The following is a 23,523-nucleotide window of genomic DNA, read 5'->3' as shown; positions in this document are numbered from 1 at the left end:
TTGTTGTAAGGTAGTTTTATTTGCAATAGTTGCAGTAAACAAAGGAGACACGGGATTCACATCCAAAGCTCTGTCTCCTGGAAGGGAGGCTTAGCTATTGCTTAGGTACATTATTTGGTCAATTACATGTTGATTTCTTCCTGGCAGCTGGCTTCATTTATCAGACTGTGTTCCTCTTAGGCTCATTTTACTTGAGCTGGTCTGCAAAATACTGTGCTACATTTTAACACATTTGGCAACAGCAGCATTTAGTATCAGTGGCTCAGACCTTGAGACCCTTGTCCTATCTGACACAACTCTGCTCACAGATCAGAGGCCCAACCAAGTGTCGTTGGTGTCAGGGTTGCAAACCTCCTGCCCAACAATGTATGTGGCCAGGAAGTTTATAGAGTTAGGAAAATGCTATGTGCTTCTCTATGGTGTAAATGCCTAAAACTGAATTAAAAAGATGTGGAAAATATGTGATGATTATTACCAATGAAATAAATAAAAATGTTATCGAAATACCAGGCTGCTGAAGGTTTATGGATAAATTCTTTCAAACTTTCAAGAATCAGAAAATCCCTAGCTACATAAAATTTTTCTAGAGCATAGATCAAAAAGAAACAAAAAGAGCCCAGTTAGCATACCCTCACTCTAAAGCCTAAAAATTTTAAATAAAATACTAGCAAATAAAGTTCAGAAACATTGAAAACCAGTACCCAAAGGCCAACTTTTATTTCAGAAGGTAAATATATACAGACTCCGAAAATGTGTTACTTCAAAGCTGAAAATGGTTTTGTGCTAAGAGGAAGGGAAATAACACTTGGGAAAACAGACTTTTGATGTAGACACCCGTGTGGGCCATTTGTGCAAACAAATATCGATCGATTATTCTCATGCCTACCCTGTCTTGCCTTGGGGAAATATTATCCTAAATGCAAAGATATTAACAGTATTCTGTTTATCATGTAAATTGTTTTACTTGGTTAAAAAGTAAAGAGATGTACAATAAGTAATAAGAAAGCACCAACCCTCATTTAAAGAAGATTAAGAAATAGAAGACATTCCATTGGCTAAAAATCATAACTATACAAAATAAACACTCAATTTTATGAGTCATCACAAACAATTTACATGTTTAAGCAGTGAAGCACGATACTGTCATCTGTCAAATTTAGGAAGATCTGGAAGACAGCAATTCTGTGTCCCAGCAAAGATGCCAAGTCGAGAACAGTTACACACTCTCCCTGGAAAGCATCTTAGTAACGTGTGTTAGAGCCCTGGAAGGAAATGACACATTGCCAGTGATTTTTATTTTCCCTTTATTTAAAATTGAGATATAATTCACCTTTTAAAGTGTACAATTCAGTGGTTTTCAGGATGTCCATGAGGTTGAGCAACCGTTACTACTATTTCATTGCCAAACACTTTCACCACTCAAGAATAAATAAATAAATAAAACAAAACCCCACCGTGTGTCTGTTAGGAGTCCCCCCCCAGCCCCCGCCCCCGCCATCTTCAGCCACTGGCAACCGCCAGTCTCCCTCCGGGCCATGCGGCTGGGCCTATTCCAGACATTCTGTACAAACGCAACCCTCCACCGGCAATAAAAAAAAAGTCTATTGAGTCACTAATATGGGAAAGCACTGGAGGGCAGGGGAAGGGGGTGAAAAGAGAAAAGGACTGAAGAACGACTACGAAGACAGACCTTAAAAAGCTGGAAATAACTTGCAGACCCAGAGTAGAATGCCAGGCCAAACAAAGCAGATGATCCTTTAAGCACATGGTGCTCTGGAGAAATCCTGGACTGAATGTGAGCTGAGGGTTTAAGGACAGAGGATCCTACCAGGCAGAGGAAGTGACCACAGAGGGAGGGACAGGAACTGTCAGGCCAGGGAAAGCAAGCAAGGAAGGAGGCTCTGGTTCATTCTGGAGAACAGAGGTCTGGGGACAGTGAGGCACAGGGGTCAGCGTGGTGTGGAGGGACAAAGACCGAATGCAATGAGAAAGAGAGTACCTTTCACTGGGCTTTGAACAATGCTAAGGAACATGGGTCCAGAAAGAGAAGACCATCAGAGGTTAAGCTCCAGGTCAATACAGAGACAGCAGGAAGCAAAGTGAGTGAAGTATGCACACAACAAAAAGGTGCAGACTGCAGGCAGCGTTGGGGAGCCCCAGGCTCCATAAGGAATGCCGACTATCGTGTAGGGACATCAAGAGACCCAAGAGGAAGCTATCCTATCACAGGTACAAGGTTCATGAGCTCAAGGCATCAAAAAATATATATTAAAAAGGCCAATATTCAATAGTCAGTGGGTTTTTAAAAACTGAATTTATTGGGGCAACACTGGTTAACAACACTCCACAGGTTTCAGGTGCACAATTCTGCACCAAGTCATCTTCAACAGGCCCATTTTGGAGCAAGGAAGGTTTATCGACAGAGAAGACCTAGCCTGAGAAGATGGGAGAACAAATTCTCAAATCCTTCCCAACTTGAATTTCTGAGACGTTCTTTGTAGCCTAGAAGGACTGGGACGTTGGGTGGAAAACGCATCCTGTCGCAGTTTCTAAACATCTGTATCCGAAGCCTTCACGTCTTCTTCACGTGCCCCTTAAAACCCAGAGTCTGGTTTCTGCCCCTCCCCTCTACCGACCTGGCTTCCTAGGAGCAGCCATTCTGAAAACTTTTTCTTGGCACACGAGCCAGACGGCCACTCTCAGGGCCAGCAGCAGTTCCTGGCTCTACAGGCACGTCCCACTCCTTTCTCTTTCCCTGAAAATACAGTATAATGAAAAACAAGACAGATCATCCATAAAGGGGCTGCTTCACCTCTCACTGTGGGACAACTCACCATGGACTGAGGTCCAGCAACACCAAGGTCACCGTGGGGATCAGGTCTGCTCCTGAATCCACCCGGCTTTCTCACTCTTTATTGCCCCTGACAGCACTCTTGACCATTTCCTTCTTGATATTTCTTGCCAAAGCACCTGTGGAACTTTTTGCTCCTTCTTTCTGCTTTGAGAGGGGAAAGGAAGTACATAACCATCTCTATGATCTACATACATCACCTCCCCATTCCACATGGTAACTGGCAGGCTCAGAGGGTTAAGCAGGGAACCCGGAGTCCCAGAAGGCTGGCTGACCCCCCGTGTGGCAGGCTCTTTTTCTGGATGTTTTTCTCCCACTGTGATCTCTGCACAGGTCCCCCGGAATCTGTTCCTGGCCCTCATCAGTTTACGCTGCCTTTGGCGATCACGTTTACCTAATCACCTGTGTGGCAATTACTCCCAAGTCCTCACATCTGAACCTGCTCCTTTCTGTACTCCAGGGCTGCATGGACCTAGTCTGCTGGACTTCTCCAGCCTCCTGCCCGTGCTCCCTCGGCTGGCCTGGTGTTGGTCAGTCATGAGGGGAGAGGGAAGAAGTTCTCTGGCAGATGACAAGGGTAAGGAAATGAGGTAGACCCCCAATGACAATGGGGACCCAGATGACAATGGGGACCCAAATGACAACGGGAGGTTTGGAGGCAGCAGGGGAGGGCAGTAGATACTTGCAGTCCTAATGGGAAGAAACAATATCCTTCTATTGTTTCGATAATTTCAACTCCACTCTGAGCATGGAGGTCTTGATGACTAATAGTTTAAACAGCCTAATCCCCGAAACCACCCCAGACACACCTGCACCTCCAATCTCTCCCAGGGCTGGGGAGGGGCCACACACAGGGTTTAGCACATTTTGGTTCTCAGACAAGCAGCTGCTGAAGATACTGCTAAAGATATGTATTTTTATTTGTTTTAAAAATATGTGGTTTTAGTAATTTTAAATTGTCTTGCGGGTATTTTTTTAAGGCAAAGGACCCAATGAAAAGAATATTCGTGCAGCTCCGTAGAGATTACTCTTCGCCATTTCTTCTTTCCAACAAAATGAAATTGACCAACTAGAACGTGAAGGGGTAAACAATAACTCGAACAATCTACCCTCGTCAACTTCAGAAGGAAATGTGTGAACTACTTTCATCCATGTCTCGTGGCTCGTACTAACCTTCTCTATCAAACGGTGCATGTTAAGCATGTCGCCTTAAACTAGCTTTGTATAGTTTACATCCTTGTTCTGCAGGTTTGAATCTGGTTTCCTAGAACAATTTTGAAGAGGTGGGGCATAGGTGGTTATTAAAAATACAGATTTTAAAGCGTGTCAGGGTTTATAAAACAAGTGGCAAAGCTGCAGGAGGTGGAGCTTCACACGTGGTCCTGTGGTGTGACGCTGGACACCAGGACGGACGCACAGACAGGGGCCACTCCCAGCTCTGCAGGCAGCTGTGTACCTCCCCCTTGAGATCACAACTCTCACTGTGGTCCTCTCAGTTTCTTTGCTTTTAGGGGCGAGGGCTCCTACACTCAAGTTCCTGTTAATCATTTCTTAACTGTCAGGGTTAGAAGTATATTTTACAAACTAGAAGAATGAGCTCAATGACTGGGTCAAGGTGGTTGAGTGGAACCATGGCCAGACCTCTGTCAGAGTCTCCCCACAACCCTTCCATGAGACTGGTTCTCCAGTTAAGAGTATTCTCTTTATTAAAAAGAAAGAATATTTATTTATTTTTAGAGAAAGGGGAAAGGAAAAGAGAGGGAGAGAAACATCATTGTGAGAGATACATTAATCAGTTGCCTCTCTTGTGCCCCCAGTTGGGGACCTGCCCTGAACCCCAGGCATACGCCGACTGGGAATCAAATCGGCGACCTTTTGGTTTGCAGGCCAGCACTCGATCCACTGAGCTACACCAGCCAGGGCAAGGGTACTCTTCTTTCATGGGCTGCTGGTAAAGCAGGCCTGGGAGTGCCTCTGGCTCTGGAGGAGTCTGGTGCTGGTCAGCGTGTGGTGTGCAGCTCAGTCCATCCCACCTCTGGGTCTTCAGCAGGAACACTGTTCCGCTCTTCTCCTTGGGTCTCTGCCTTTCCCAGCTATTGGAGCTGAGTCCAGGACGTGACCCTGGTGAAGCGCAGCTGAAGGGACCAATGGGTCTTTTCCAAATGTCTTATGGGTTAGTGCTGCTCAGGTCTGTCTGCACAGCAAACAATGGGCGGAGCTCAGGCCCCAGCCCAGAGTAATTAAACCAGAATCTCCGTGGGCAGGCCTCCGGCACCTATCTTAAAAAAAAAAAGTTGTCTGGGTAATTCTAACATGCAAGCAACGTCAGAAAGCCCAACTTCGCCGTGAGTCTACCTGCGGCACAGGTAAAAGGGAAGATTTCAAAAATCAACACTTCACAGAATCGTTCTAATAATTCTGATGCACACAGTGGAACACATAAGATGATTTTTTAAAATGGAAAATAAAAGACAGGAGACAAAAATACATTATTGCTAATGTTTCGATTGTATTCAAATTTTTATTTTTTGAACAAAAAACTTAAGGACAATGATTTTAAATAATAAAACATGATATATTCGGATACTTTTTAAAAGACAGTTGACTAAATTTTGGACTTCTACAGTTCTGTTGTGATGCTTTCTTCAACATTTATATTATTCCTTGCCATTTTATCAGCATTCTAAACTTGCTAAACAAACAAACAAAAAAATCACTCTGTCTGCTTCAGTGAAGCTTCACTTTAAGGAAATACTCCACTACCACATAAACACACATACAGAACAGTCATTTTTTTTTACTCTAGTTACAAAACACGAGAAGTCTGTCCAGCCATTTCAGTCCTGTCGTTCCCTTGCCCGTACTGCGCTTAGCAAAAAGCTAAGAAATAAGCAAGATTCACTTCAGCAGTGCAAAGGATGGCATCAACCAAACTTCATGAAACAAACCAACACGTTACAAACACGGTCAGCAAAACACAACCGGTGTTGATAGTGATGTAAAAACGGAAACGCGGAGTGGGTCACAACTAGACTGGTTTTCACTGTGCAGCTCTCCTTGGGGAACAACACTACCCATTTCACACAGGAAGGACTACGCATCGAAGCCTTGTTCATGGAGAAGATGCCCTTCAAACAAATTCATCATAAGGCAAAGGAAAAAAAAAAAAAGAGAGAGTGAAGCAGTTTGGCCCAGAGAAAAGCTTATTGTATGATGTGTATACACCGTATATACACATTTATAGGTATATTACAATTTAACCCATGTAAATAGTCATTCAACAGTTCAATGAATTGGCTCGTTGGCTCAGTGCAGTGAAAAAGTGTTCGTTTTCTATAAATATGTAGTTATTGCTAATATGCTACACACCATGGTTGGACACGGACACGGTCAGAACTCAGAATGATTCAGCCCGCAGCAGGCGTTCATGTGGACAACATGCCAACCGATCCTAGAGGGAAAGCAAAGGTGCCACTACTACAGAAAGAGGAAAAAAAAAAAAAAACAAAAAAGAAAAAGAAAGGCTTACGCACTGTCCCTTACATATTTACCTACTTTTTTAAAAACAAAAAACAAGTCCAGTTCACCACAAGCTAAGCACATCCTGACGAGCAAGCCCAGCGGCCCGCGACGGGGAGAGAAAAACGAAACACAGCATGCATGTACAAGCAGCGCCGATCTAGTCTATTTTGTCATACAAACTGGAATACAAAACCCCAATTTAAATAAGACTAGACGAAACGTAATTGTAAAAAACAAAAACAAAAACACCAACCAAAAGGACAAACAAACAAAAAAAAAACCCCCACACAGTAGACTTAGGTTGATACCAATTATTTTTTAGGAGTAAAACTCCTCCCGTCCCCTCTTCATACCTGACTGCAATTTATTTGTTGGTGGCTAGAATATGTACTTACTTTAAAAAGATATTAAATACCTGTATCATGAAATTACATTCTTTTTAACAATAAGACATACTGTGTAAGAAAATAGCTCATGTGTGAAATGTGTCTGAAATGCATTTTTCTTCACAACTATCAAAACATCCACTCACACTAAAACAAAACCACCCCCCCCGCCCCCCTCAAAAAAAAAAAAGTTAAGGAAAGACGGGGTGGGTCAGGCGAGGAGCAGGGAAGGAAAGGTTTACCAGCACAGTGATTAACAATGGTTCAAGACAGAACCGACAAGAGTTGGTCAAGAAGATGCCTCTGATACATGGCTGTGATTAAAAACCAAACTCAACCCCTTTGGGTTTGTTGCAGCGAGACCAAAACAATCTCTCTCACAGATTCACAGAAACACTAGACTCCGGCTCTTTTGTTATTATTATTATTTTTAAAGTTTTTCTGTTTGTTTTTGCAAGGCTTAGATACCTTGTTACAATTTATATCTGCTCTGCAACAACTACGAGAGGTAGGCATAAAGCATGAAAAAGTTTCCCCGTTAGTACCTCACCAGGGATTGTCCACTGCGTACCACCGCTCACTTTAGATGGAACAGCGACTGCCGTCTAGTCTTTCCCGCACCCTCAGACGAAGCTGCCGCCATCCCATAAATGTCCTCAAAGAGTGTACTCACACATAAGAAACTTTCTCTACTGAAGGATACTGTCAGTGTTTGTTGCAGAGCGCGTATATACATATATATACAGATATATGTATATATGCATATACACATATACATATATTTATTTTAAAAAACAACAACAAAAACCAAACCCAGGTTCCTAGAACCAAGTCTTTTGATTCTCTACTTCCACAAAATAAAGTATACCATTTGGCCAAGACTACAGATGGGTGTTTCGGGTTTTTTCCCCCCTCTTTTCACAGATGCAAGCGCCATGCAAAATAAATTAAAGAACAGATGCCAACAACATACACGTGATAAAACTACCGAAGGCAGGTCTTTAAAAGCATTTCTATAAACGTGATTCCTAACACTTGTCCTGCTCCCTGTGTGCACAGTCACAAAGCTGTCGTCATACGTCCAGGATCTCCTCGGCTGTGCCTCCGCAGCGCAGCCTATAGCGCCCAGTTCTCCAGCTTATCGTGGGGTCCCATAATGCCGACAGAAAAATGTATATTGTCATGGATTCACGGATGAACCAAGCCACTGCATAATCAAGTTTTGAAAAACACAGTGTGCCACCCTAGGAATTAAAAAAAAAAGAAAAAAAAAGAAAAGAATTGATTTACTATTAGGCTGAAGACACAGTTGAGAAATAATTTTTTTATTCACTCTTTTAAGTACACTACATAAAATCAAGTCTGTTTCTTTAGATAATTTAAGTATCATGCTATATTATACTGGTAAAGAAAATGTTCATTATGAGTAGATAAAAAGCATTAAAAATTGCTAGCCTAATATATGCTGAGTTTGAATACTTGTGGATTTGCTTACCACCGTTTTTTTTTGGAGTCTTAATAAAAGTGACTGGATAACCAACTCAAAGTTGAAAATCAAGTTAGGTTTTGTGTCCACATTCCGCTAACCAAAGGAATGTTTAAACCTGATATTAACCTTCAATGGGAAGCTAAGGAATGGCTCCGATAGATTTTCTTTCGACCTTTGAGAAATTAAAAGTTTTAGTTCCACCAAATGACTGCCAACCTTTTCATGTCTAGCCACATACCTGGACACCCCTGAGTTGAATGTAGTCAAATATAAACCATGCCAGGCAATGACACATGAAAAACACCATAATATCCCATCTGAACACATGGTGGGCTGCCCATCCAATAATTAAACTGGCAACAAAGCATTCCGAAATTGGCTCACAAATGATTGTAGCAGGAAGCATGTTGATTCGTAATTTGGTCCACCTTAAAAAAAGAGTATTTTCTTTAAACAACAGCCTGGTTATAAGAACTAACCAATTGTTCCCCAAAATGAGCAGTTCTTTACCCTGTTATATAAAGACTCATCTCTTTAAAGAGTATTTAAAAGGCCTCTCTCTTTTATATTTATTCAGAATGTCAAGGAAAAAAGTCTAGAGATTTCATTTGTACGGTCGATGCGCTGATGAATAAAGACTATAAAATTCAAAGTGTAGAAGTGAGAAAACAGAGATGAGCATTTAAAAAAAAATCAAAGTCTCACCATCGCTTTTTTGAATGCTTTCACTGTTTATAAAGAAGCTAAACTTTCTTTCTGGGAACTGAACAACATCTGACTTTTCAGATTCTTTTTCTTAGGCCAAGTTATACCACATAAAAAGTACTTCCTTTCCCTTTTCTTTTTAACGAAGTATGGAAAGAAGCAAGCTGCTGACTCACCTGATCATTCTGGACTGAAACTGAGAAATTGAGTACGAGCCAGAGTTCTGCATGGCGACTTGCGTGGACATCGCAAACCTCCAACCTCTGAAAATGAAGACATGATAAAATGAGCTGCGGTGATGCACCCATGCAAGGGTGACCAGTTACGCAGTCACTCATCACTGTGAAGAGCAATCAGCGTGGGCCTCGTCCTCAGGGTGAGCAACCTACTTACGGTACATCATACTTATGGAGGCTTCAGCAACTACGGAGGCCGCTGACAGTGCCATTTAAGAGAGGTGGGAAGAAACCACAACCCCTCGGTTTACCATTTAAAGAACTTAAAATACAGGTGTTCTCAAAGACCTCAAGGGAATGGGTTCTGTATTTGGTTGTTTAGTTTCTGTCACTAACCAGAAAAAAGAGGCAGCGCAATATGCATGAGTATTCGACAAGAAATGTAGTAACAAACAGTGACATGATGTATATCTTGTCCCTGCAGAAACACTGTGAAACCATAAACTGCATGAACACCATTCACGAGAGTGTTTTAAAAACACACTTCAACCCCCCGGTTCCCTTTCCCATCGGATCTGAACACCGGTCTTGGGGGTCGTAAAAGGAAGGAAAGTAACAAGCTGGCTTCCCAGCTCTGTAGCCTGTGGGCTAGTTTCAAACAAGGTAAAAAAACAAAAAAAAACCCTTCAATTTTCAAGATCACATCTTTAGTAAATTATCACACAAGGCAAGCGAACACTATGATTTTGTGGTAGAGAAATGTTAAGTCAACAGTGTGAACCGTTAGGTGGCTTCCTAGCAATAATCTGAAGATTCCAAATAACCCCCAATAATCTGAAGATTCCAAAATTTGGAATTCTATACTTTAACTTTTCAGCTACTGGCTTATTTACACCCATAACAAACATTCACAATCACAGAGACACTGCCTTTTCATCACTTCAAACCACACTGATCTGATGAGTGTGGATGAAGCGACACATTTCTTTGCTTCATTAGCATAACGTGATCTATGGACAATTAATCGAAATTACTTTCTAAAAATAGGAACCTATCCTGTATTCACTGGCAAAAAAATAAAATGAGAAAGCCCTTAACTCATGGGTTTAACAAACAGAATAAACCAATCAAAGTTAGGTACTAGATACACGGTAGCCTAATGCAATTTAGTTTTCTTACCGGTCAGCTATCGCTTTGGCCATAAAGTAATCTTCAGCAATGTATTGAGCAAAAGCTATAAGCCCTCCTGCTTGATCTAACACATCCTTTCTCATTAAACAAGACATCCCTGTCACGCATTTGAAACCGGTTACATTGGCAGAGATATAGGATCTCGGATGAGAAGTTCCGAAATATACCTGCCAAAAAACAAAAAATAAAACCCCCAAACATATGTATTATACAGTGAGAATTTTAGGTCTGATCTATACAGCAAGAGTTCAGGTGTTTATAAACTCTTATTGCTAATGAATTTAAGAATGACTGAGTGGAAATCTTATTCATCTTACATAAACGGCCTGAATAAAAATTGCAACGCAATAGTGTTTACATGCACCAGGCGGTCAGTGATCCATTTGGTTGACTACTCTTATTATTCTATTATTACTTCCAGGGAAAAGAATATTTGATTTTTAAACAAATATTATCTTCCCTAAAACGGCAAGATTCAAAGATTTATCTAAATAAAACTTAACTTAGATATAAGACAGGTAAAATAGCACTCATTGTCACACAGAATATTAACAAATATTTAACATCCTGCTTTCATAATATTCCTGTGTATGTGTGTATACACATACGTGCATGCATACATATACAAACACCACCTACAGCTTTGTCAACCTAAAGTACAATCATATTTCTTAAGTCCTTTTCTTGCATCCTTTCATAGCTGGCTATTTCCTGGCCCTGATCACTGGGCTTTTTCTCAGTTGGCATTGCGTCTCCCATTTTACTGCCCTTCTGCTAGATATGCTTTGAAGTCACGAGACACGCAAGCTGCTACATTAATGGTAGAATAAGATGGTCCCTGCCCTAATTATTAGACATAAAACCCTACTTACTGTTTGCATCTTAGATATGCTGCCTTTTCCAATTAGCTTGAGATAGAACGCAGTGATCTTTCTCCACAGCAAGAGTTATACACACAGCGTGGAGTAGAGAATTATCAGGGAAATGAAGAAGGGGATTCTTGCTGCTGACCCCACGTCCGGACTATAATAAGCCCTTTCTAGTACTGAACTGAGCCACACTTCTAAGTCCAGAAACACACATCTTCCGCAGTTATTAAGTGAGGTCTGAGAAATGAGGTGGAACCAGCGACTTGCTGGAGGCCCCACAGACCTCTTCACAGACCAGAGTAATTCTTCTGGCCTATTTCCATTCATTCCGAGTCCGGAAGATTAAACTTAAACTATGGGGGTGGGTGCCATGCGGGAGATGCTTATCACTGACATACAGATCAATTTGAATATTTCTAAAACAAAAACCCAAGGTGGCATACCAGAATTAAAACTATTTTATTTTAAAGTAACTACCCAGAATTCCCTTTACTCAACAGTCTGACTAGCTGTCCACAATGCCACCCCAACCCTCAGAATGGTCAAGCTCCCCAGCAGCTGGGAATCTGCGAACAAGATGGCTGTTGACAACCACCGCACTCACCTGTTCCAACGTCGCGGCAAAGCCCTGTCTGTCTGCTACGTACGGCAGCCCGTGGACCAGGCCTACTTTCTCTGTCATTTGGTTCACCATGTCGGTGAGGGTGTCCGGGAGCACTATACAAAGACAACAAAAAGGTGGCCAGGGAGAGAAAGAAAAGAATTCTTTTTTGTGCAATGCCCACTCACGTACAACAGATTTGATGAGCTGTTCCTAAATCATTAAAAACATTTAATTCTTTTTTACATTGGGACCTAATTAAGTGAATCTCGATCACACCTCTCTGATCAGAATACACAACTTCAAAAAGGCATAGCTTATGATAAGCTAATTTACTCCATACATGTGGAGACCAGCTTGTACCTAATATGGAGCAGGGGCAAAGAATATTTGATTTTTAAATAAAAAATATACCCTGAAAACCTCACTGAGCCCCTTTCAGACTCTCCAAACTGGAGTAGCAGACAATGTGTCCCAGTCAAAGCTGCAGGGGACAAAGGACCTCAGCTCCTCAGCCATGTCCTCCACTCTCCACCATAGGACATAAGCCTGCATTTTCTTGGAGGGTATGCGAGATCCTATGTCATAAAACTGCTAACGGGAATCGAATAGGATTATATCTGACACAGATTTGTGCACTGAAAACGTAACAAATCCACAATAACATATAACTTTAGACAGCAAGTGTGATGAACGCAATCTCTGATGGAAAATAAGGATCTTGATTAATTAGGAGCACCACACTTCTGTCAATTTCCAAATCCATGTTCCGAGTCAATAAAAAAAAAGTAAATCACTGTCCGGCCTTCAAGAGCAAACATCCCATAGTTTACATGACTTCATTTTTATTTTCTTCAAGCCTTTAAGAAATAAAGCTCTTAGAGAAAAATGTGTTGGGACCTTATAGATGCATGTTCTGTTGAGTGGTTCTGAACTGCTACTGCTGCCCAGGGGGACGCCCAGCATCATCTAGAAATATTTCTGGCCGTCACACCGAGAGGGTGCACATGCCATCTCGCGGGCGCTAAGCACCTGGCAGGACCACCTCAACAACAAAGGATTATCCAGCCCAAAATGTCAACAGCACTGAGGCTGAGAAACTTGAGCTAATCAGAATATCATAGAATACTACAGAATACTGAAATAACTCTAAGTATAAACACTTAAAAACATCTACTAAAGTTTAAGCATACAAAAGGCTTCCTGTTAGAATCATCTAAGCAAAAAGCCATACGTGTGTTCTCGTAAAATGCCTGCCTACTAATTTCTGTTTCTTTCTGTGATATAGTATGTGTGCCACAAATAGATTAAAGTAAAAGATGAGTGTCACGTAAACAAGGAAAAATTTATAGCTCTGAGAAAGCTTACAGAATGTATAATGGACCACGATTATATAGTTTTTTAGTGGTTGGAATTTTCTCTTCAAAAGGAAAACATTTTCATAGATGTAACATCTAGGCTAGCACAAAAGTCAAAATCTTAGTATAACTTGACATATTACCATGAAATAATGAGGAAGTGAATCATTTCATTAGGCAAACAAAAAGGACTGATACATTTATTTTCATACTGCTCTTAGCATTTTATCATGAAATGAAGAGTTTTATAAAATAAATAAGAAAAACCTCACCTCTTATTCCACTATCACAAATCCAGATGAGATCATATTTTGCAACTTCATATCCTGGCATTAGATTATTAATTTTGGGATTAATGCCGACCTTTTTGCCACCTAAAATTTTAAAGGTACAGCAGTGAAAAATTTATGCAACACTGAAAATATTTTCTAGTATACAGATACATGGTAGAGATGTGAAATGTACTTGCATATTTTAATAACTGAAATAACCATACTTTAACATGATGGTTTATATTCCTTATTATTCACAAAGATACATTTAGGAAAAACAGCTCATTGTCAAAAGAGAATTATCTCATTTATCTCTAAAAATGTATTAGGTTCAGTTTTATAATTATTAAGTGTTTGTATTAAGAGTCAGCATAAATCAACATTTAATGGAAAACATACCTCTATACAAGTCTTTAGAATAAGCCTCCAAGCTTTTGGAGAAATACTCTTTTTGGAAGCAAAATAAAAGTGAATTCTACAGCTAACTACCAATTACAGTGAAGGAGATGCAGAAAAGACCACCCGGTGAAAATACTAAAGAAGCAGAAATAATAGAGTCATATCTGATTGATGAGTTACACAGAATTTGGGGTTATTTTTCTTTATTTTGTTAATCCCGGGTACAAAAAAATCCTTTTGTTTTCATAAATTAAGTATTCTTATAAGGATATAACACCTCTTGCTACTCCAACCAACATGCATGAAGCGAACATTCCAATAACTTCCATGGGTGGCTCACACCTTCATCTATAGTTTAAAGCAAAGATTACTGCCCCCTAACACTATTAAAGCAAAATAGTTACTGTAGAATTTGTAACTCACCTATAAACAATCTGGCATCAACATTGGGATATTTTCCAAGAAGCTTCTTACATACGTCAATGGCTGGATCGTCATGGTCTTGTACACAAAGGAGCACTTCATACTAGCCAAAGAACACATTACATGTAAATTAACCTCCTTTATGAAAAGAAGCACTTGTTAGTCTTCACTGACTGATCAAAAAGCATTGAGGTTCTGGCTGGTATGGCTCAATGGGCTGGAGTGTCATCCTATAAATTAGAAGGTTGCAGGTTCGATTCCCAGTCAGGGAACATGCCTGGGTTGCAGATTTGATACGCAGTCAGGGTGTGTGTGAGAAGCAACCGATTGCTTTTTCTCTCTCAAGTCGATGTTTCTCTCCCTCCTCCCATCAAAAACAAAACAAAACAAAACAAAACAAAACAAAAACCCCAAAACAACAGCATTAAGAAAAAGAAGCAATTGTGCACAAAAAGTTTAAAAGTTAAGGGAATATGAATAATGAATGCAAACACTCATGATAGCAAATGTCAGCTGCAAAGCGGAGCCACTTCTTCAGAACAGGCACCTCTTTGCAAGCTGAAGTGATACTGAGCAGCTGGGAGCACCCACAGTTGAAGCCCTGCCATTCCCTGACAGGCAAGGCCTAGTAATTCAATCGGATCTCAGGCTTCTTCGTGCCCTCCATCACTGCAGGTTTATTAAATGTACACACGGTGCCTAGCAGCGTAAAAAGCAACGTGGAAAGCAAAACAAATACATTCTCCATTCCCTAGAACCTTGTCACTGAACTTATTATTTCATGAAGGTGTAATAAATTGAATCCCACTATGATGAATTTAAAGGGCTTTGCTAAACTCTCCACGTGAAAAAGACAAAGTGAGATTAGATTTTTTTTCTGTTGTACAGTAATTTTGAGAAATAAAACAGAATTGGATTTGATTCAAAATGTGTCATCTGGAAAAGCACGCTTAGCCTTTTAACTATGAAAATACTCAGGATATAGGAAAACATCAGGATATATACATGTGTGTATGCACGCACACATGGGTTTATCTATGTACATATGTATACAAATACATACATACATGGGTGCATGTGTGTATGTTTTTTGCCCAGTGTTATGTTTACTTTTAGGTAGTAAATTAAAAATGTCATTTCTCAGCACTTAACTGGCTGTGCCCAAGTTACCCCGGCACATTTATTATATTTTAAAAAGAGCCTAGGACTGGACCCCAGGCTTATACTTTTGAATCAATCTCTGGGGTGGCTTTGACATGTAACCGGGTTTACACAAGGTTGAGCTCTAAGTTACATTTAGTAAACTAAATTGTAAAAAAAAGTTTGCTTTCACATACAAAGATGCCACTTTGGTATTCTGTGGATAAGTATTCTGAGTAGCAATTTTTATTTTTAAAAAGTGATAAATTCCTGCTGACTCAGTCAGTGACAAATTTCCTACTAACCCTCTTTCTAAAACAGGTTGGACATTTTCAAGCCAAAGAGGAAGGTTAATTATTTCAGTGAAAAAATAACACAGCTATCTGCTGTACAAAGTAAAGAGCTAAGGACACAACACTTAAAGGGTCTAACACGCAGGTGGGGGCTAACTTTGGTAAAGGGAAGGTCTACTTTATTTACTTCCATTAATAAGCATACACAAATAAAATGTAGGAATAAAATGTTGACAGTGCCCCTGAACACGATGGTCACCGTGTGTCTAATATATCACATCTCAGCAAAAATGGGCAGTTTAGAGATTAGTGATTCGAGCACAAAAAAGAAGACAAAGGTGCATGAAGATGATAATGAGTTAAGGTTTTTTCAAGCGAAGAAAAGGTTTTCTTGAATTCAACCCAATCTTCTACCTTTAACACCGACCACCCAAATTGCTACTCCAGAGGCATCGAGACCAATTTTACAGCTACCAAGTTTCCGGAGAGGAGATGAAAAATCTGAGAAGTGGAAGGGCCCCACTCCTGCCGCACCCCTGAAATTTCCCAGAGAGTTGACGCCGAGTCCTATAAAGTGTCAGCTCTCATCCCAACTTGACTTTCGAAACAATGTTTGTGCGAGCAGCCAAAAGGCATTGACCTTAACGATGAAGATTAGAAAGGTTAAGTGACTTTCTGAAGGGTAAGAGTAACAACTAGCTTTCCTACTACAGGGAGCTGCTCAGCCAGGCTCACTGCTCTGAAGAGTTCCTGGTTTTTCCAAACGTAGCAGTTTCTTTGATGTTTTTATAATTTATCCCGTTTTGCGGGTATGAGTGAATATAGTGAAAGAAAATGTTGATAGGCAATACAATTCCATAAAACAATTGAAAAGCTAATCTTAGCCTTTTCCCACAGCAGAAGAAAACTGTAAAATGTAGTACCAGAAATGCACTCAATGGAAAGGAAAAAAGTTATATGAGGTTATGGCTAAAATTTCTGAGAAGTATATTGTGTTGATAATATAAGTGAGGGAATATGTATAGTTTACCTTTATTCAAATTCAAGGTTTAAAGCTTTTATTTTTATTGATTACACCCCTTAAACTTAATTTCAAACAAAATATATTTCTGATTAGCCTCGGTGCAAACAAAACTCAATACACATTACCAAAAATATGTTCAGACTTGTATTACATGACACACAACTTTCATTTACTTGTTTGTGATATTGAAAATTATACCAAATAGTATACAGCATGTTAAGTGTTTTCTAAAGTATTAGATTGCAACCAGGAATCTTCATTTTTCAGCTTTGATAACCATCCCTGTGTCTTCTTCAGTTTGAGTAAACATTTTATTTGCTAGGACTCCTCTCTGTATTTGAATAGTTAAGTCACTCCAACCACCCTACAACTGGTGATATACAGATATTAAATTGGTTAAAGACTTCTTTAGCTAAAACAAAAATAAATTTTCAGATGTTTTATACTATCTAAAGGATTAGGTGCAAATACATATGTTCAAAAAGAGTGTCCATTAAAAATATTACACTTTATAAGTATCTCAAGAAAACATATACTTCCTAAACCTGAAAGGGATGTAAGGTGTAGTAAGTTCCACTGTAAATGGAGACAGCACACACACACAGGATCTACAGATGAACCTCACGGCTCTGAAGGTGAGAAGGTCAGCTTCCGTCAAATCTTTGGCCACACTGACCAATTTTCCCTTTATTTTCCACACAGTGAGATGACTAAAAGGCTGAGAACAAGAGAGGGGAGGCACAGAAAACCCACAAACTGTGATTCAGCCCTTTGATATTTAAGAATTGAATATCAGAAACTGAAATAATTATGAATGTTACTTTTGTGTTTTTGAATAAAAAATAATATGAATAAAAATATTAGGTTTAGATGTATGAATAATATCAGAAAAAAATTCCTTAGTGATTCGGTCCTATAGATGTTAGGAATATAAAGTTTTTACTATACTACACAACAAAATATCCTCTTAAAGTAGAAAAGTATTTTACTATATTAACCAATTACATTGCATGTTGAGTAGGAATATCTTTAATTATTTATAAATAACTAAGCATCATGTTTACAGAAAAACCTTAGGGTGACATTTGGGTCACAGCAGAATATAAATTCTATGACAAAATGGACCTAGACCCCGAATGCCTGCAACATTCTCTGGCCTAGAGGAGGCAATGAATATATTTGTTAAGTGGAGGTACTTGTCCTAGGGTAACTTTTGAGTGAAAGGGAGATGCCGGGCAGGAAATGTTTTGTAAGAAAACTGCTCTGAATTTAAAGTGTAAACAATATTAAATACTTACCTACTTTTAAGAATGAGGTAGTTTATATAGTTCTTGAAATTTATTTGAAAAACCCCTAATCTTTCCCAGTTTTTTTCTTCTTCAGATTTTATTTATTTATTTTTAGAGGGGAAGGGAAGGATGAGAGGAAGAGAAACATCAGTGTGTGGTTGCCTCTTGTGTGTCCCCCGCCGGGAACTGGCCTGCAACCCAGGCATGTGCCCTGACTGGGAATGGAACTGCAACTTTCTGGTTCACAGGCTCGTGCGCAATCCACTGAGCTACACCAGCCAGGGCTAGAAGTCTTATTACATGTATTAACTTCATCTTTTGATGATTAATTTTGTTCTTTAATTCTTCATTGGAAAATTATTTGGCTAAAAAAAAAATCATTTCCTCTTAAGGATAGCAACATCACTGGCAATAAAGAATTCAAACATTCACTGGACTTGTAATGTTTTAAACCAATTCAGTATTTGCAAACAAAAAATAAAAAATTAAAATTATCATAGCCTCACTCTGTTAATAACTCTATGATCATTAATTTAAAAATTCTTCATATGGCCAAAATTCGCTGAAGTGAAGCCATCAAGCCCTGTCAGATGCAGGTGCTGTATTTCCCTACCACTGCCGACTTTCTCCCAAGTGCATTCTAGGCTAATCCCAAAGGAGCGCTCAGTTTCATGAAAAATGAACTGTGTCACTTTTTCATTCCTATATTTTTTCCAAGGAATCATTTGTTCATCAAGGAATACGTATCAATAGTAGGTAGACTTGTAAGATATTTAAATCACAGAAATCTTTCAAGGCCATTAGTATAGTAATAATCTTGCTGAAATTTAAACCTAGAAATTCAAAACAAATACCAACAGTAGTAAAACTTGCTCATGTCCAAAATTAAATAAAATTTTAGAATTTTAACCTATGTTCTGTCTTTTTCCAAACGGCCTACAATGTTCTAAATCAAATAATGGAGGAAAAAAGTTATGTCCAGAATGAAAATGTTTCCATATGTTTGTAAAACAATGTTCACACGTGACAAAAATACAAATATTAAAAGTGCATTGGGCCTGCTGGCAACACACAAATGTTCACTTCATGGCTACGTGCCTTCTTGGTGACCGGGGGTCATCTGTTTACACTCAGATCTGTGATGTTTCTTCAGTGCTTTCACTTCAGTGTCTTGTGGGACATTTGCATTTGGCAACACATGCAAATGATTTGGGAAAATATAATGCTTTTTTTTTTTGAAAGCAAAGAAGCCCTGACTGGTGTGACTCAGTGCGTTGGGCACTATCCCACAAACCAAAAGGTCCCTGGTTCATTTCCTGGCCAGGGCACACGCCTGAGTTGTGGGACAGGACCCCAGTTAGGGGTGTGTGAGAGGCAACGGATTGATATTTCTCTCACATGGCTGTTTCTCTCCTTCTCTTTCTCCCTCCCTTCCCCTCTCTCTAAAAGTAAATAAATAAAATCTTAAAATAAGAAAAAAGCAAATAAAATACTGTGAGACCAAAATTTTCCTTTAGACTGCAAGTACTTTGTATTTTTCCTCTGCTTTCTGAATTTTCTATTTACACAGCTAACAATACTTTTACAATTAAGAAATAAAATTTGTAACCTAAAAAGGAATAAAAATAACCCCTTGCATATACTGTTACTCATTTTATAAAAGTATCAAAATAGCTTTTTCCTAAACCAAGTTAAATGCTCCCATGACACCATTTAAGTGGGAAAAGAACTATGAAAACCAGAGCTCGAGATAACCCTAAATTGCAATTAAAAGAAATTCAGAGCAAGAAAGCTATTATTGATTCATCCCATATGTTCATAATTAATGGTTACGTGTGTTCCTGGAGTTATTTTTAAAAACCCTTTCTACAATTAAAACCCACACTAGCTTCTGCAACCATTTAAATTCCACGGCTATCATCTCAAAAGAGTTGCAACATAAAAACTCTATAATTAGATTTTAAAAGTGGTTTAGTGGGAAAAGGGGAAATAGTAAGATGATGGTTAAAAACTGAAAGTTGAAATGTGAGTTTAAGTTTCACAAGGATAAATTCCTATGATTTTTAGCTATTCTCTGAGATTTATTCATAATCAGTGAAAACACTCTTCCATTCATAAAAATAAATTCTCCTTTGCATTTGCTTACAAGAATGTGGGGCTTGGAAGACTTCATTCATCTCACTGTAAAAAACTTATGTGACAATTAATTTTATTTTTAGAATTCTTCCTGACTTATAAAAGGCCCATTTTTTTACATTTTTGGTCTGAAACAAGATCAAGTACAACTCAGCCATAAAAAAAAAAAAGATAAATTGCTGTCATTGGCAGAAACACGGATGGACCTTGAGAGCATTACGTGATCTGGAATAGGTCGGACGGAAAAGGACAAGAACATATGATTTCACCCATTTGCGGGATATAAAACAAAAAGCAACAAAGGGACAAACAAACTCACAGACACAGTCATTAATATGGCGGTTACCAGAGGGGAAGACTGTTGGGGAGAGAACGAAGAGGGAAAGGAGGGTCAAATGCACGGCGGCAGAAGAAAACCGGACTTTAGGTGGTGAGCACAAGTGGGACATATGGATGATGGCATTGGGAGCCACACCCCTGAAACCTACATACTATTATTAACAACGTTACCCCCCCCCCAAATTTAATGAAAAAAAACAAACAAACAAGAATTCAATCAAGGACATATCTTCTTTTTTTAAAATGACACATTTAATTTATTGAATAGATAAATATATATGCATATAATTCAGGCCACTAAAATTATTTACTACATATGAGCACACACAAACTAGAAGACATTTTTTTTCTTCAAATTAGCTTAAATACCTAGACCCCAAACTCTGAAAGTGGTAACAACTAAAAAAACAACTAAATGACACTCATGTTTACATACTTGATAAGAGCTGCGTTAACGGCTATCACATGTGTGTCTTTTCTATTCTTTGCATTAGTGCTACCAAAAAAAACAAGGGTTAGAGGAGAAAGAAAGGGCATGACAACCAGCCACCATGAGAAGTGTGGTCTATATATACCTCCTTCCTTCTCCCTAGGCGGGCTCCACTACCCTAAAGAAATAAAAGGAGCAGAGCCCCCAAGTGGCAAAAACTATGGAAAAACTGAGGCAATAAGGTAAAAATTAAAGCAAGGGAACAGAGTCCACAAAGAGAAAATTAGACTAAGAATCGAGCAAGTCGAAACCTAAAGAAACATCCTTCTCATAAGTAATTTGCCACCCTGAGAAAGCGCTTTAAAAATCAACGTCTCAAACAGGCAATTTAAAAAGCTGCAAAAAAAAAAAAACCCTAACTAAAAAAATCAAAGACTATTAATTTCTCCTAAGAAACTAAAGGGAAGAAATTAAAAGAATGCTCCCACCTCCAGGAAGTTCCCTAATGAAGGGAGCACACTGAGTGTACAGATACATAGATCATACAGATAAATGATATGAGCAATGCAATTAGGTATTAAAACCAGACAAAAAATAAATTGAGAACTAGGTATAATGAAGCTCCCCCCTTACCACTAACTGTAACCTATTCTCGGCTCAAAGCCAGGTTTTCCAGCGGATTTTCATTGAGTTCAAACTGTACCCCATTTCACACCAAAGAACCCTGCTTTTCCACTCTCACCTCCTCCTCTCCCTACTGGCCCCACGGGGCTCTCACGGGACAAGACTTGATGTTCAAACCACGGTGTCCCTAACCCTGAGTCCCAGGAGGTTTTCTCAGGGATTTCTCATTCAGAGGGACACACAGGAGGTTAGAAAAGAAATCACACCCCTCCCACATCCCATTTCTGTCCTGTGACAACTGCTACTACAGCATAACTTTTGGGGTTGACACCATCGTGAATTCTTCATACTTTCAGGTTATACAGTGTCAAAGTGCCTCTTTAAGTATTTGCCATGACAGAGAGTGAGAGAGAGCGTGTGCGCACACACCAGGCATGGTCTAGCCCGTTTCTAATGAGGACAACACTGGACTTACTTTGGGGTAATCCAATTCAAAGAATGTTTCCAGGTTGTTGATGAGGTTGGGATCCACTCCTTTCAGTGGTTTCAGAAGAGACACCCCTGGGAGCTTGCTGTACGGCTGTTTGTCTGTTGCCTTCTTATTGAGGTGCAATCGCCTAAAAGCAAAAGTCACACATATTATTTCTGGAGCCTATCTTGGTGGCAAATCTACATCATATGCACCAAGTTGTCAAGAACTGCTAAATTTTAAGTGAAATTATTTTTCACGGGCATTCTCCTATAAGAATATCTGAAAATGAAAGCAAGTAGAACCAGGGAAGCTTTGAGTTTAAGAAAAGCAGAACTAAGTGGAAGGAAGAGTCCAGTGAAGGTGGGAACTGAAGACTGTTGTCCACTGCTGTCCTCTTAGTGCCTAGATCTATGCCAGGCATAGACATTCGATAAATACATGGTGAGAGACGAACAACAGTGTGGGCCCACCCACACATGAACTGCTCTTCCCCCCACACTGCCATCAAACTGGCCAAAGAACATAAAAATTGTGTGTGTGTGTGTGTGTGTGTGTGTGTGTAGCGGGGGGGGGGGATCCCTATCTACACCATGAAAATATGAAAGGGTAACCAGGAAAAAACTAGAAAATTTGTACAACAAACAGTCCAGATAACACGACTGAAGGAAGCACCAAGCTGCCCACAAGGCAAGCAAGAAAACGGGACAACTAGCAGAACTCCCAACAGTCACAAGCTCCAAATGGCAGGGGTGGATGGGGAGAGGTTGAAGTAAGAAAAAAAATCTCAGGGATGAGAAAATCGGGCACTCGTGACACTAGAAAACACACCAGTGCCACCAGTTCACAGAGATGTCAGTCCATCCCAAGGGCCTTCATTGTTCCTAAGAAGGGCAGTCGTGCCTTTAGCAAAGAGGATGTGCCCCAGGGAACGCCAGGCTGTCACATAAAGAAACAAGATGCCACTCAGCAGAGTGGTGGGGTGTCTAAAGGAAGTCACCAAAGGCCGCCTCCTTCCTTCCCATAAGCAAGTCTCCAAGCCCTCCACAGAGGCTGGACAAACCACGGGCCACCCGAAAGCCCTCTCAAGACACACATTCTTTCACATTTTAATATCTCTGCAATCAACGGCATTTTTACAATCGCTGGCAGCCAGATGGCAGTCCTAACTTAACAGCATGAAAACAAACCAGTGAGACCTCCTAGACAGTCAAGAAAACACCAGCATGAATATATCTCAGGTTCAATGAAATGCACTATTCATCCACGAATAAACCCTGGAAGTGCACCAGTACTATCAGCCAGAGCCGCCAGCCACTGGCAAAGACATACCACAGTAAACACCTAATCTTTCAGGTGAGGCCAGACAAACAAGCATCTTTACAGAAAGAAAACAGGTTCCCACCCATGAAAAAAACTTGAAACCAACGAGAAATTTAAAAGACGCTGTGTGTCAATTTCATATCCACGACACCGAATGCCAACAATGGAGCCCCGCCCACGGCAGGGCTGCTCAGTGAGGGCCCATCCTGGTCTG

The 23,523-nt window shown here is 39.8% G+C and overlaps 1 protein-coding gene and 1 non-coding gene across 2 annotated transcripts in view; one reads left to right on the top strand and one right to left on the bottom strand.

Moving 5' to 3' along the window:
• Positions 1-7,671: 7,671 nt before the first annotated feature.
• UGCG (UDP-glucose ceramide glucosyltransferase) overlaps positions 7,672-23,523 on the bottom strand; it is a 35,291-nt gene continuing 19,439 nt past the window's right edge. Inside the window, exons 2-9 of the mRNA XM_037035720.1 lie at positions 21,993-22,134; positions 14,243-14,345; positions 13,421-13,522; positions 11,794-11,906; positions 10,309-10,487; positions 9,130-9,216; positions 8,487-8,676; positions 7,672-8,003 (exon numbers count right to left, since the gene is read on the bottom strand). Of these exons, the coding sequence (XP_036891615.1) occupies positions 7,833-8,003; positions 8,487-8,676; positions 9,130-9,216; positions 10,309-10,487; positions 11,794-11,906; positions 13,421-13,522; positions 14,243-14,345; positions 21,993-22,134 (1,087 nt within the window). The 3' untranslated portion in view covers positions 7,672-7,832. The remainder of the gene's footprint in view (positions 8,004-8,486; positions 8,677-9,129; positions 9,217-10,308; positions 10,488-11,793; positions 11,907-13,420; positions 13,523-14,242; positions 14,346-21,992; positions 22,135-23,523) is intronic.
• LOC118979925 (small nucleolar RNA SNORA61) lies at positions 9,678-9,793 on the top strand. The gene has a single exon (XR_005065018.1). It is a non-coding gene; the product is annotated as a small nucleolar RNA SNORA61 (small nucleolar RNA).

This window comes from Sturnira hondurensis, unplaced genomic scaffold (assembly GCF_014824575.4).
Source record: "Sturnira hondurensis isolate 20B ecotype Veracruz unplaced genomic scaffold, ASM1482457v3 Scaffold0022566, whole genome shotgun sequence".
NCBI classification, from domain to species: Eukaryota; Metazoa; Chordata; class Mammalia; order Chiroptera; family Phyllostomidae; genus Sturnira; species Sturnira hondurensis.
The sequence above is the reverse complement of the archived record's forward strand: the minus strand, read 5'-3'. Positions and strand labels throughout refer to the sequence as shown.